General features: G+C 39.5%; 2 protein-coding genes across 2 annotated transcripts; one reads left to right on the top strand and one right to left on the bottom strand.

Annotated features, from left to right (window-relative positions):
• The first annotated feature begins 3693 nt into the window (after window positions 1-3693).
• On the top strand, window positions 3694-5456 carry LOC104453856 (peroxidase 11). Its single transcript, XM_010068481.3, has 4 exons — window positions 3694-3965; window positions 4134-4325; window positions 4477-4642; window positions 4796-5456. The coding sequence occupies exons 1-4, from the start codon at window positions 3729-3731 to the stop codon at window positions 5218-5220; spliced, it is 1020 nt and encodes a 339-aa protein (XP_010066783.2). The 5' UTR covers window positions 3694-3728; the 3' UTR covers window positions 5221-5456.
• A 79-nt stretch (window positions 5457-5535) lies between these two features.
• Window positions 5536-10654, bottom strand: LOC104455731 (protein STRICTOSIDINE SYNTHASE-LIKE 10). The gene is made up of 3 exons (XM_018859890.2): window positions 10321-10654; window positions 7807-8076; window positions 5536-6237 (listed from the first exon to the last, which is right to left on the bottom strand). Exons 1-3 carry the CDS (start codon window positions 10599-10601, stop codon window positions 5661-5663), a joined length of 1128 nt encoding a protein of 375 aa, XP_018715435.2. The 5' UTR covers window positions 10602-10654; the 3' UTR covers window positions 5536-5660.
• Window positions 10655-15153: the final 4499 nt, after the last annotated feature.

The raw sequence follows: 15153 nt of genomic DNA, 5'->3' as shown, positions 1-15153 counted from the left end.
AATTTTGCGGACTTTTCTACACAAATTCTGGTTGACTCCAGACATTTCTTTAGCCACTGCTTGCTTGCTTTCATCCAGTTACTTCTTGAGGAAGAAAATATGTTTCTAGATTTTGTTGAAAATTGATTGCTAATTTCCAATGCTCCCCCTTGACGCATTTTTGTAGTATTCCGGATATGTTTTGTATAGTTTTGAACGTACCCAAAAATTCTTCTCAGTGTATCTTTGCATTCAAGATCCTTTGCATCCTTTTGCTAGACTCTTGCACTTTCTTTCAAATCAGCATCCCTTTTTTCCAACGAGGTCCCATATGTATCGGGCCATCAAAAATGTTTCTAGTTGTAGTTGTTAGTTCTGGTTTTGGCTCTTGTAAGCTCTTGCTCTAACCCTGGCTCTGGCTCTAGCTTTTGCTTTGGCTCCAGCTATGGCTATGGCTTTAGCTCTATTCTCGGGCTTGGGCTTGAGCTTTGATTTTAGTTGAGGATAATTAGGACAAACGCCCAAACCCATCCAAAGATGCCTAGCTCTAATACCATCATTGGCGTTTTGAAGCTCTTATACCATTTTGAAAATTTGACTATTGCACAAAGTATTGTTTTGGTATCGATGATAGTTTTTGATTCAATGTGCAAATGTGTAATTATATTGAATATATTTAGGAGAGGATGGACAGGAGATATGAATTCAAAGGAATAAGTAAGTTTTCATGGGATAAAGATAGTTTCGCTAGTTTATAGAAGTGGTTTTACTATAGTTAGAGGAGGTATTGGTGGAGGAAAGATGTAGGCTATATGGGCTCCATTCCTCACACCCTCTTACATGGGAAGTTGCACCGACTAAGTCATGTCAAAATCTTTGTTTCTGTAGCTCTCCGCCCTAGCCAGCTTTATCATAGACCTTTGTCAAGACATATATCTCCATTTGCAGGGGTAATATTGTGGACTTTTCTACGCAAATCTAGTTGACTCTGGACATTTCTTTAGCCGCTGCTTGCTTGCTTTCATTCGGTTACTTCTTGAGGAAGAAAAATACATTTCTAGATTTTGTTGAAAATGGATCACCAATTTCCAATATTTTATCTAGTATTGCCGACTGTATCTAAGAAAATAGAGAATTTCTGTAGATGAATATCTTTCAGACATCTTGGACGTTGACTTCAAGTCACATCTTTACAGAGGTCTCTAACAAGTTGCATTGTCGCTGAAAAAACTGCAGGAAATACCTTATTTAACGTGCATTAAATAGAGTACCTAGAATATAAAAAAGAGAAAACCAAGAAGAAGAAGAAAAAGAAGAAGAACAGGAGGTGTAACTACCTGCTTGGTAGCTGAAATCGAGGTTATCTGATGGAGACAATCCAGTCCGACGTAGCAGAGCTGGTTTTTTTATAGCTCATGCACACAATTGAAGAAAGAAGCATTGTAGGACTGGAGATCGTGGTGCACTGATGCATGCCGGTGGAAATAGTTTCAATTTGCATGCATATCATCTCTCAAATTGTAATAAAAGTTACTCCAAATCCAACTCTTTTACTTCCATTACTCCGACACCTCCCGGTCGCTTGCATTTAAATGCATCATACTGTCTCTCTCAACAGTTCCATGACATACTCCGTTGATTTCAAGGCCACAAAAAGCGCGAAACAGAATTCGAATGCATAGGAAACTTAAACAATATAGCCGAATTACAGGAAATGTCTAAAGTACCACGCATGCATGCCAGAGTGTTGTGCACGAAGCAAAATTAGAGTTTCCCCGAATTAATGTTGTCCACCGGAGGGCAGACCCTTCCCTCTTGATGATCTACCCGTCTGAGACACCGACGCACGGGATTCCTAATCTTTGGTCCGAGTTTGCCTTCTCCTTCCTTTCAGATAACCCATGTTTCTTTTCTGGTTCATTAGAAAAGGAACTTTCGAGGAAAAAATGTTTCTGTAGTTGTCTAAAACTGGTGTTCACCGACGCCAAAGCAACCACTCTCACCTCCAAAAGACGTCAAACTTTTATTGCTGCGAATGAAGCACTTCCATTTTAGTAAGCTTTTGGCTCAGTCCCGGGCTTCATAAATTCTGCCAACGAGTTGTGCAATTAGCTAAGTAAAAGGGTCCAGGGCTTTTTTGCGGAATATTCATCCTCCATGACATATCTTGCTAGTTTGTGAGCAACGAGTCTCCGATTTTCATCCTTGTCGGTAATATTTGTTTTCTCATTTTCTTACTACAGTACTTCATGGAGTTCTTTTCTTTTCTCTGCTTTTTCAACAATTCTTTTGAACGAGTAGAGGTTGTTTTCCCACTATGCTTTTGAAGCTGATACCAGTTTGTAGGGATATGTCTGTCGTTCTGTTCAAGCGTTGAAGCAATTGGAAGAGTTGATGATTAATTACGCCTATTCGCCGTATTCAGCACCCTTGAATATATCACCATCGGATATGAAAAATCGTTCGAAGAACTTGTTGGGAAGCACATCCTCAGAATGGACAGGTCTCAATGGCCAAGGGCGCCGAGATGATCGCAACTCAGACATGATTCTTATCTTCCCGAGAAGCATGTAACTTGTAAGTATATTGCGGAGTTAGCAGATTCTGGTCTAGAGAAGAGTTGGTTCTTTCGGAAGATTCAAAGTCTTCTTGCGCTTATGATGATTTATGCCCCTGAATTGAAGGAACGGGATCTGTATTTACTCGATTAAGATGTAACAAAACATTTGTGCTAAATTTCCAATGCACAACATAGCTACCGGCCTGAGATATGGATCTGCATAGTCAAATTCTGTAGGTATAGTCTGGTAGGTCCTTCGATGGTTGATCCACATTGGCTGAATGAGTTGTTTGCTTTGTCAGCTATCTCATGACTTCGTCAAAGTTCAAGGAGAGCCATTCCAAACTTTCACATTATTTTTCTTCAAGTACACACCAAGAATTAGTGACAAGGAACATCGCATTTTAAGTTGATGACTCGAAACTTTTGAGGATGCATACATATACTAACTGCGTGTACATTCCTGTGAGGGTCACAGCCCTCACCCAGACCTCATGAGGGGTGGTGAGGGCTTCACGGGCCTCGCTCGTGGCCCTCACCTATGATCGCCGAGGGTTGGAAAACTGGGCTCGAAAAGAAAATACAAAGAAATAAATAAATAAAAATATTATAAAAATTGTTCACCTTAGTTGCCGGTCATTTTACGTAGAATGATCGGTGCTTACATCAGTAATTTCAAGTATAAATTGACTAAACAGATTCAATTGAAAAAAATTGAAAATGTTTTAGAACTCAATTGGCAAAATGTAATAGATTTATAATCATTTGGACAAATTTTCCCCACATTTTGTGACCGAAACCCGGAGAAAACTCGTTCAAAAAAAGAAGCTAAAATTGGTCCCCTAAAAGCAGCTATCATCGCGATTCGTTTGGTGACTTCCCAAATCTAAAACATTTATTCTCTTGAGCCACATGCACACGTCTCTATCTCTCTCTCTCTCTCTCTCTCTCTCTCTCTCTCTCTCTCTGAAGTCAGAACGATTATAAGTAATTTTAGTCTTGGTATTACCCACCAAACAGAACAACATTAGTTGCATCCCCTCTTGACTTTAAGAAAACTTCATGCAAAATCCTCAAGTCAGCCATGCAAGAACTAAAGTTGTACTTCTCTATGTTTGTACTTCTCTCCGTTTGCTCCTTTATATATTGCACAGTTTCAGGGAATGCACGGTGAGCCAAAGAACCGACAATGGCTGCTTTATTTTATCCAGGAATCCTCACGATGCAGTTCTTGGCAGCCATCGCCTTCATTTCTGGCATTATATGTTCCGGTGCAAGCGGCCCTCCACTGACGCTCGATTATTATGCATCCTCGTGCCCAAACGTGCTCGAAATAATCCACCAAGAAATGGAACGTGAGGTGCTCTCTGATCCGCGTAACGCTGCTTTAGTACTCCGTCTACACTTCCACGACTGCTTCGTTCAGGTGCATTGCTTATATCGTAACTCTATGCAATTTTATATTCTGTTGTGTTAAATTGAACATGTACTTTGGGATGAAAGTATGCGTTAGTAGTGACAACCATCTTGAAGCATGGATCAATCTGCAAAGGGAGAGTGTTTTCTGAATGTTTTGGATGCGATGTTTTATTAGGGATGCGACGGTTCGGTCCTGTTGGATGATACGGTCGTGCTACGAGGAGAGAAGACAGCTTCCCCAAATATAAACTCTCTAAAAGGTTTTGAAATCATCGATAGGATCAAGAGCAAGGTTGAATCCGAATGCCCTGGAATTGTCTCTTGCGCTGATATATTGACCATTGCTGCTAGAGATGCTGTCATTCTGGTATAGATTGTCCCTCTCTTTCTCTCTGAATTCCTCATTGGCATGTCAAATGATGTTCTGAATTATAACTTCTGTAGTTATTACTTGCTAACCAAGGAAGAATATCAGAAAATCAATGTGAGTGATCTCGATTCTCTTTCGTACTTGTTAGGTGGGCGGACCGTATTGGGATGTTCCGGTGGGGAGAAAAGACTCAAGAAGCGCAAGCTACGAGCTTGCAAACACCAATATTCCTACTCCGAATCAAGGCCTCATTGCCATCATTTACAAGTTCCTTTACCTCGGCCTCTCTGTCACCGACACCGTCGCACTTTCCGGTAATTATTAAGTTTCTACTCCTCTTTAAGTGAGCGATCGAATTACTCACCCAAGGTGAGCTTATTGCCACAGAAGAAAGCGCGCTGATTAAGACTTGTATAGTACATTGCATGAGACTTTCCTTTTAACTATATGCACATGTGAATCGCTAGGGGCTCACACGATCGGCGTGGCACGCTGTGAGAACTTCCGTGCAAGAATATATGGGGACTACGAATCGACGTCGGGCGGTAGTCCATTATCTGAAGTGCACCTGAGCCAATTGAAGTCCACATGCCCGGCCGCAGGAGGGGGAGATAACAACATCGCGCCTTTGGACTACGAAACGCCCTACACGTTCGACAACTCCTACTACCATTTGCTCCTGAATGGAGAGGGATTGCTCAATTCTGACCAGGAACTATACTCAAGTGTATTGGCCCTTCAGACCAAGCAGCTTGTGGAACAGTATGCACTTGACGTGGCAGCCTTCTTTCAGCAGTTCTCCGTTTCCATGGTAAAGATGGGGAACCTCACGAATCCGGATAGCTTTCTCAATGGAGAAGTGAGGAAGAGTTGCAGATTCATCAATGCATGATCAATATGATATGAAGACTCGTTTTATTTCTTAATTTCTGCTGTTATATTTATCGTATGCGAACTTGAGCTAATTACGATTAGCAAATTTATTTGGATGTTAGAACTATTCTTGTAATGGAGACGTGGACTGGTCTCAACACAGCCATTAGTAGTGGTGTACCTGTACCCGAATATTGTGTGGAGTTATTATTAAGTTAAGATCGACAAGCTCGATCAAGTACGATGCATAAAACAGTTTTAAATGTCACCTGGCGTTGAGCTGCAGAGGGGAGAAAAATTGTACGACTACATTGATTGATACAGAGCCAGAATATCGAACTGATATAAGCTAGAAAACCATCAAGAGAGACTGAAATCACAAATGTATTAGACAGGGAGAGGCCACAACAAGCACTGGCTCACTAGCCAAGCACAAAGTATAAACAACCAAGAAAAGCCTTAATACGCCTTGAGCTTACCCACATAAGGCATTGTCACAGACCCAATCCACAGCATCCCTCCAAACTCTTCAACCTCACTCACCGACTCAAATGCCGTCCCAAATTCCCCATCCAACATCTCCACGACTCTCCCTCCTTCACTAATTTTGATTGCAACTGGGTCTTTGGTGAACCAAGGGATCTCATCACCATCAACATGATCCTGAACCTGCGCTAATGAGCCCTGATCAGGACTCTCCGTCTTGGGAAGGACCAGTCCTCTTCCACTGTTGAGGGCAACCCAGAACTCACCCTTGTCGTTCCTCTTGATGTTGTCCGGGTACCTTGCGAGCTGAGAGTAGAAAACCTGTGCAGGCGTCGCATGATGTCCTCCTGTCTTGGTGGGTCCGAGAGGAATCTTGAGGAGCTGGAGTTTGCCAGTTTCAGCCACCACAAGGAAAGAGCCGTCCTTGCTTAGGGCCAGTCCGTTGGGGAAGGACAGCCCACTGAGCAGGACCGTCACTCTCTTGGTGTGGGGGTCATACTTGAGCACTCTTCCCGTTTTGTCTCCATTCTCAATGGACAACATGTAGTTCCTGATTGAAATCATGCGCAACCCAGATGAGACATCCTCACTCATGTGAAGGTTTGCTAAATTGGAACATGGAGTTCCAACATCATAGCTTCCAAAGGTAGAGCTTTAATCATCACATGGAAAACTCATTCTTAGAAAGACATTAGCGCGTCATTTAGGCACAAGTCGACATCAACAAACGCTCATTTTTCTACGGCCGACCGACGGGTGCTGGCAATGCTATACATAGAAGCCAATCACATGGGTTTTGAGCCGGTTCGTTATCAGAGCATTTCCCTAGTACGAGACGCGCTCATCTAGCTGAGGTTTCTCGTCACAAAAAGGACTGTATACATGTGTGTTCGTGTACGCACGTACACGAGAAGCTGTATAAGTGATAGAACTTGCTAGACCTTTAATAAGGAGCGTAAAGATTTCCCACCGACGCAATTATGCACCAACTCGAGCAAGTTGCAACTCCACATAGTATAGAGAGTTTGACGGATGAGGTTGCAATTTAGAATGCAGGGCCAAATCCTCTCTTTGTCCTTCATGGATCACCTACACCTATCCTCCCTCATGGCTAAGTCGAAATCTTGCGCCATAAGATCTTAGAAACTAATGTTGTGAAGTCGTCGTAACGGTCAAAATGGTATATTGATAAATTTAATTCCTTTGTATCATTATCACTGGTCATATAAAGTCATGTGTAATTTATTCGTTTAAGTATTATAACTTCTGTCTCTAACGCGATGTGCGAGATTAATTAAATAGATATTTTAGGGATTCTGAATTTAAATTCAGAAATTAGGAGCGGACCCCGGAGGGCCTAATCATGTCAGGACTTCGAAATTCCCAGGAAGCAAAAAGGCCATGAAAATGACAGGTGAGAATAAATTTCTATACTTAGGGTCCGTTCGTTTCGCGAAAAATGAGCCATTTCCGGAAAATATTTTCCTAAAAGTTATTTTCCAGGAAAATAACAATATTTTCTAGTATTCGGCTAAAACATGAAAATATTTCGGAAAATATTTTCCGGTGTTCGGTAAGAAAAATATTTTTCGCTTACTAGATTGGTGAGCATGAGTGTCAAGCTCGAGGTTCGCTAAATCAATGAGCGTGAGTTTGAGATCAACGAGTTTGAGGTTCACTTAGTCCGACGATTAGCCAAAAAAGAAGAAGATGGAAACAAAAAAAGGAAAATAAAAAATAAAAATAAAAAGGAAATTTAAAATAATTCAAATTAAAAAAAAAGAAGAAAATAAAAAAAGAAAAGAAGAAGAAGAAATGAGAGGAGGAAGTGAGGATTTGTAGATGTATGAGATAAGAGAGATCAAGCGAGGAAAATGTTTTCCACTTTTCAAAAGTGGAAAACATTTTCCCCTATTTTAGAAGACTTTTTTCCTTTGATGGAAAACATTTTCCCCAAGAATTTATTTTTTGTGAAACGAACGCCGGAAAATCCAGAAAACATTTTTCCGAAAATTATTTTCCGCGAAACGAACGGAGCGCTTTAATCTTAGAAAGAAAGAGAAGGCAGAGAAATTAATATTAAGAAAGAGAAGGCAGAGAAATTAATATGCAAATGTACCTTCTTTGGTAGGAAATCGTACTGTCCGTGAAATAAACAGCTCCCGTCCAAGCGTCGATATCGAGAGCATTGGTGAGGTTGAAAGGGACTCCACCGCCGGAAGTCGCAAGCTGGTGGGCGATGCCGCCGCGGGGCCCGACCTTTAGAAGTCCATAGTAAGCATCCGCCACATAGAGATCGCACGTCGCGCTGTTGAATTTGAGCCCCAGCGGCCTCCCGCATATCTGTTCCTTATCAGGGTCCTTGGAGCCGTCGCACAATTTCCTGTCCCTGATGATGAACGACAGAAACTTGTTTCAGTCCCATGCAAGATGGTCGCCACCATGCCTTTCGAGATCGCCAATGGTCCTTTTCACCCTCACAAGAATGAAAGGTTTGGTCTTCGCATTTAGCAGTTATTTCTGGTAAAAAAAAAAGGTTTAACAGTTGGCGGCATGCATCTAATAATTATCTTGATGATCCATGCTCAATAATTTAGCGGCCGACGCTCATTTGGACTTCCTTGATTAGGAACTAGCCAGTTAGGCGTAGCTACCTACTCTAGTTAATTCTAACTTACTGTAGATGATTGGCGTTTAAATAGATATTTAAAAAAAAAAAAAAAAAAAAAGACGACCTGCAAGGGTGGTAATCCACACTCAAGAAGAAATAAGTGATACAAATTCAGAAGGGAAGGACTGCAGGATGTAATAGGGGTGATCGGTTCTCGGTTCGGTCCGGTTTCAAGATGGAACCGGGAACCGGACCGGAAAAACCGGTTCCCAATTTTGGGAACCGTGGATCGGACCATCGGTTCCAGTCCGGTCCGGTTCGGTCCAATAGGATCGGCACTTTCTTTTTTCACTAAATAACGACCATTCATTAAAAAAAAGACCATGCTCCGGACCGATTAATCCAATTCGGTTCCTGGGCGATCTAATAAAACTACTCACACGTGTTTTCACGTGCAAAATATTCAAACTTCACTTGCATGAATATTAATAATAATTTATGTGTTTCACTATTAATTTTAAGCATAATTGTGATTGGCTTAGGTTTTATAGATAATCTCTCTTCTACGCTTTAAATGTTTAGTCGATGTCGGACTCTTTGAGGCTTGAAGTGCCTTGTCGTTTGCAAGTGAGGGGAGCAAGAGAGAGAGTGAGCATGAGAAACTCCTAGAGCCTTATCCCACATCGAGTAGAAAATAAAACTAATAAATAAGTTTTCTAATAGCTTTGGTAGTCACTTGGCCACGTAAGATATTGTTACCTCAATTGCAATTCCGATTGCAACAAATTTCATATATAATATCGATATATTATATGTGTTTATATATTATATGTATATAAATTATATATAAAAAAAATTGGTCCGGTCCTTAGTCCAGGTTCCCACCTTGGAACCAGGAATCGGACCGCCGACCGTGGGAACCGCCCAAAACCAGCCGGTCCGGTCCGGTTCGGGCGGTTTCCGTTGTACACCCCTAGGATGTAATGAGGAAAGACTAAGAGAGAGAGAGAGAGCTTCTGAAATTGGGTAAAGAAAGGCCTGCCTGATAAGCGAGAGCAAATGCCTATTTCTAGAGCAAGTGCACGTGATTGTCAAGTGTGCTAGAATAAAAAGTAAATAGTGATCTGTCTGTCATGTTCTGCTGTCCATGATACTACATTAAAAAGCATAGTGATTTGTCATCATGTTCTGCTGTAGAGTCGTTATCTGTGATGCTATAATTTCTGACTAATAATTTATATCTATAATAGATTAAAAATGAATCTCGAAAGAAACATAGATCGAGCAAGTCATAGAAGCAAATTTAATTTGTTTCAAATAGAAGATAATTTCTCTCTCCTTACACCCTAAAATTATGAGGTTCTTTCCATTTAGAATTGCTAACTATATCTTAGAAAATAAAGATGATTTGTAGATCAACCGCTTTGGGACATCATGAACAGTGACCTCAACTCGAATCGGATAAAGTGCCCTAACCATTTGCATTGTCGCTGAAAAACTTCAGGACGCTTCCATCATATAACGTGCTTTAAGTGGAGTACCTAAAAATATTTTGGTAGAAAGAAAACAAGAAGAAGAGGAGGAGGAGGAAGAAGAAGAAGTGCAGCACCTACCCGCTTGGTGGATGAATTTCCAAGCCATTTTTGACTTCGTCAACGTTACATGTGTGATAAGTAAAGAGTTTTAATCCTTGAACTTTGGAGACTTTTTTCTAACAATAGTCCTCCATACAGTTGGGGGAAAATAGAACTGAAATGGAGATTATTACATGAAGTTAATCCGGTCCAACGTCCGAGAGGTTGAGTATTCTTTTCCCATTGCTTATTCTTTTTCCCAGGAAACAGTTCAGCGACGTATTCCGTCGACTTTAAGCTCACGTAAAACGCGAACCATAATGCGGGATGCGTGTATTGTGGAGAAGATGAAACTCGTGAAGGGAAAGGAAGTGCCTAAAGTACCGTGCCTGCATGAATGTCGTGCATGAAGCTAAGCTAGGGTTTTCTCGGAATAGAAAAGACGTGCCTGTGCGCGGTAGGCACGGAGAACTCCCTCCACCCGAGGCGAGAACCTTCCCACTTGAGGATCCTCCCGTCCGAGACGCCAACGTACGGGCCTTGCCCTTGGCAGTCGAAGGCGATGCTCTCGGGGCCGGCGACCTTCGGGAGGGCCAGCTGGTGGTACCTGTTCCCGAGTTGGCTCGTGGACAACGTCTTGAACGACAAAACCAAACTTGGAGAGGCAACGAGCATGGCAACGAACAAGAAGGAGAAAGAGAGAGGGCCGCGTTTAAGAAGTGGGTTCATGGTGTGTGTGGTCCCTTCTCTTTTGCTCCGGCACTATCCTGTTGCAGAGGAAGGTCGCGTGTCGTGGAATGTGAAGTGATATCCATACTTATAAAAAGAAAAGTGATCGAGATTTGGATGCTCTTGTCTATCTCGCTCCCTCCGACTGCTCGGTTAGAAGGTATCGACACTCTCCAGGAACCTTCGTGTCGTGTTGGACACTTCGATACATATTCGACACTCTTCCATACTCGGATACTCGGTCAACATATGTCGAAAATTCGACACCCAATCAATTTTTTCGACACTCGTATCAAAATTTCGACATACAAGTTTTCAACACATGATTCCGATATGCGAGGTCAATTTTAAAAACATAATATTTTCTTCTCTTCTCTTTTAACTCTTACTTTTTATGATACACAATTTACTCTCAAGTTTTTTTCTTTTTTCTTTCGACACATCCGACAAGCAAGTCTAGAATGTTAATTACTTTTTTTTTCCAAGTTTTATGGATTTATTTAAATTGAGTTGAATTTGTCAAATTGAAACAATGAGGGATATTAATAAATTGTGAATTAATGTTTTTAGTGTAAATTTATTATAGGATTTTTTATTATTTATTTATTTATGAATTTGAATTAGATTAATTCGATTGAAATAATTATAAAAATAATAATTTGTTATTTATATATAACGTGTCCCGACGTATCGAAATTCTCTATTTAAAAAAAAAATGTGTCGCAGACGTGTCGTGTCGTGTCGCGTGTCACGTGTCGATGTTGATGCTACTTAGCCATTAATACAAGCGACACAATCTTAAATGATTGCAATTTGTGATTTTGAAGCTATAGCCCTCCCTACTCATGTGTTTTTGTGCTACTATAAGAGTAACAACTTAGAGTGAATCGCAAATTTTTGAAGGAGTAGACCCAACAATAATTTATAATTATTTAGTATTTTATTATTTGTAGTCCAAAATATATCATTATTTTCAAAGTATATTAAAAACTGTCATCTAATCATTTCTTGTCCTAAAATTTACGAATTAGGAAAAACTTGCGGTCATTTTAAATGATCTTAATGACCTGTCCATATGGGCATGTTCAAATGAATCGACTTGATGTCTAGCAGAATTTCAGAAAGTTGAAATAAAAGTAAATAGTTGGTATCACAAGCAAAAGTCACCCCTAGCCATATATTGGGATGCATAGGAGAATGCGTCCATACGCAGCCTATAGCTGGGGAAATCATGTTAGCAGCGCGTGTGAAACGCACAGGATCGGGGTCTTTAATGCGTCACCTACATAGCCTAATAATGCCTTGGATCGAAGCTACAGCACGGCACAAAAGATGTCGTCCGTTCTTTCTGATTGGCCCCATCCAAACTCTTATATGAAAAAATATCACTATATCATATGGGTCAAATGACAGGCAGCATTCATAAATGCGATCGGGCAAATGCGCTCGAGGAAAGAATCTCTGCTTGTAATTAAGGGATACAAACATTCATGCATGCATACAAATATTGAGTCTCTCGTGATTGTAAATAAGTAAACGGAGAAAGTGTCGAGAATTTATCATATGGTAGTTAATTCAATCATAAATCTTTCAATTATACTAATTTAATGTTAAACGTTTTAACAAATTACTAATATAGTTGTTCCAGCTAATTTTGACTAACAGACATGGTAGTCCAATCAATCCCAATTATTCTACATGGTGCTCAAGGATTCATATTGATAATTTTTAAATATTTTTGAAAAAAATTCGAATTTTTCATTTTATTTCTTTTTTTCTTCATTTTACCTAGAGCTGGCCACTGGCCAAGGCACAGCAATCCCCATTGGCCCTTGCTAGCTACGGTGAGGGCGTCACAACCCTCACCCGCCCTCGCCGTAGCGGGCGAGGGCTTCACGGCCTCGTTGGTCTTGTGTAAAAATTGAGGAAAAAAAAAAAAGAAGAAAATTTAAAATAAATCAATAAAAAATTATTAAAAAAAAATTTAAAAAAATTAAATCAACGTTAGTTGCGCCACGTCACATTAACGATTTTTGGCCAAAATTAACCGAAAAAAATATATTAATAATTTATTAAAAGATTTATGACTAAACTGGCAAATTTTGAAAATGTTTAAGACTAAATTAACACAATTAAAATATTTAAAACTAAATTGATACAATTGAAAAGTCTTGAATGACTTTGTATAACAAATTTAAGTTTTTTTAGATAATGTTTTTTTGTCATGAGTAAACTTTAGGTGCTTTGGAACCCCCGGTGGTCATAGCATGTAACTGGAAAATTGTTTTAGAGACATTATAGTGACCATTCTCATGTCCCCAAGTGAATTCCAGGCAGATTGGACCAGAGACCAGGACAACGATGTTGCCTAGCTAGCCATTATTTTAAAGACAAATGAGTTTTAGATATTTATTTAAATACTCTTTCATTAAATGCACATAAGAATAAGGCCAGCCAATTTGACGGCACAGACATAGGAAAAGAGCCGATGAATCGAAATGTCAAGGACGGGTTGCTGTACTAATTCCCTCCCGCGTACTCATTATGGTCGCACCTCTTAATTATGAAAGATTAAAAAAGAATAAATTGCACACGGAAGAGGGACACAAGCCCGAGTGAACCGTTCCAATTCCAAGGTCAATCTGACCAAAAAAAAAAAAAAAAATCCAAGGTAAACCCTTTTCGACTGCCTATTTCTGTGTGATTGATTGGGGTTGAATAATGTAAATCAGATATGGATAGTTTGAATATTTACTTATCTGTATATATCTCAATGACTCCTAATGACAAGTATATATACAGAGATTACAAATTTGTAGTTAGTACGTTTTTTTCTTAAAACATTCATAATCGTCATCTAAATGCCATTAATACATGTTCGCCAATTCGTACATTAGTTTTACCAAAACTTTTATAAACAAGCAAACCATCTAGATCTTCACTTGCAATTGGATGAATTCGATCCCAAGTTTTTAATTCCATTTTTTTATCAATACATTTTTTTATTTGTCATGTTCTATTTTTATTTTAACTCTTATTTTCAGACTTTTACTCTGCATTCTTACAGGATATGCAAGTCGAATTCCATGCCTAAAACTAAATCATTTTAACTCCAACCCTTTTTGAGAAAGTGGAGACTTAAACCCCCCACTTCCCTCAAGATAGCCACTGGGGCAATGATTTTATCAACACTTAGAAAGCTCATCCAATCTCTGCTATATGATATATTAATCAATCTGGTACTCATCAATGATTAATTAGGCTTTATGGCGTTGCGCTGCGACGACTTCATCAAAATGGTAAGAACTCTATTTAATTTTAAGGGGCCATGGCTGAATGGCGAACCAAAACCCAGTCAAAGAACAACTTGCTCTCGAGAACGTCCCCCCTTGTTCATCACGGAGTGGCAGCATATTCATTGCGACCGTTTTGTGTTTATAATAACTTTGTGTTTGGAATAATTAATGAAACAGCAGGACAGAGAACAAGATTATGAATATAAGAAACATTTATGACTTACTTCAACACTCTTCTTATGGACAATCTATGAATGGTGCGCTTTGCTACCATGATAGGAAAATTCAACCAAAAAGTTCAAATTGATAGGTGGAGAGAAATCATACGATTATAAAAATGTATTTAGAATACAATATCAAGTGATGTGAGATAATACTTTAATAGAAATGAAATGACATATAATTACTTTATATCCGACTTTTTTCTTTTTCCTCTCCCTCCACTAAATAGGTCGGAATCATAGAAGAGGGACCATTGACGAGGATAAATTCTACAGGATATAGGCCACGTCCCCAGATGTCAAACTTCAACTTTTGCAAATGATCCTAACATTTCAGAACAACTAACAAGAGCTTATGGACTTTTCATTCTAGCGACAAAAGTACCCGCGGCAAATTTGCTAGAATCGAAGTTCAACGTGTGAACTATTAAAAAGCTTCACAGATTGAAAGAGGAAGCGAATGAGTCCAAATCAAGAAGGTTGGAACCCTAAGCATGTAAATCCCATTTCAGAGGAATAGGAAAGGATGGCGTTTTAGAGAGCGATGTCGACTGATTTTTGCTGAAACCTCCACAGCGTCTTTTTTGGCTCTTGTTGAAGCATTTCCACAAGAGCTTCCATAGACGAAAATTTTACAAGTGGATATTTTTGTCTCTTGGGTAAAAGTTCTAAAATTCTTTCGAATCATTCGAGAAATAAAAATTTTCTTTTTTTTTGACTTATGGATGAAAGTTTTCATGATTTTTTTTTTTCAGATTTGCCCCCGAGTCAATATCGTATCGTATTATGTCATTATTATGTCAATTGTTAGTGACTATCATCTTACTTGAGATCGTTTTTTAAAGTTCGTGCCCACCAAATGTTCCACATTTTTTTGGCAAAAACATTAATATTTTAAACATGACCTGATTACCAATACATAATCTCACCACAAAAAGTGTCCTGAGCCGAATTTTTAACTATTAGAATAGAGGAGGGATTCCAATCCAAGGGAATAACTCCTACTCTTACAAGTAAACAGAAACAGGGGAAGAC

This window comes from Eucalyptus grandis, chromosome 7 (assembly GCF_016545825.1).
Source record: "Eucalyptus grandis isolate ANBG69807.140 chromosome 7, ASM1654582v1, whole genome shotgun sequence".
NCBI lineage: Eukaryota > Viridiplantae > Streptophyta > Magnoliopsida > Myrtales > Myrtaceae > Eucalyptus > Eucalyptus grandis.
Note: the sequence above shows the minus strand (reverse complement) of the source record. Positions and strands in the feature narration are given on the sequence as shown.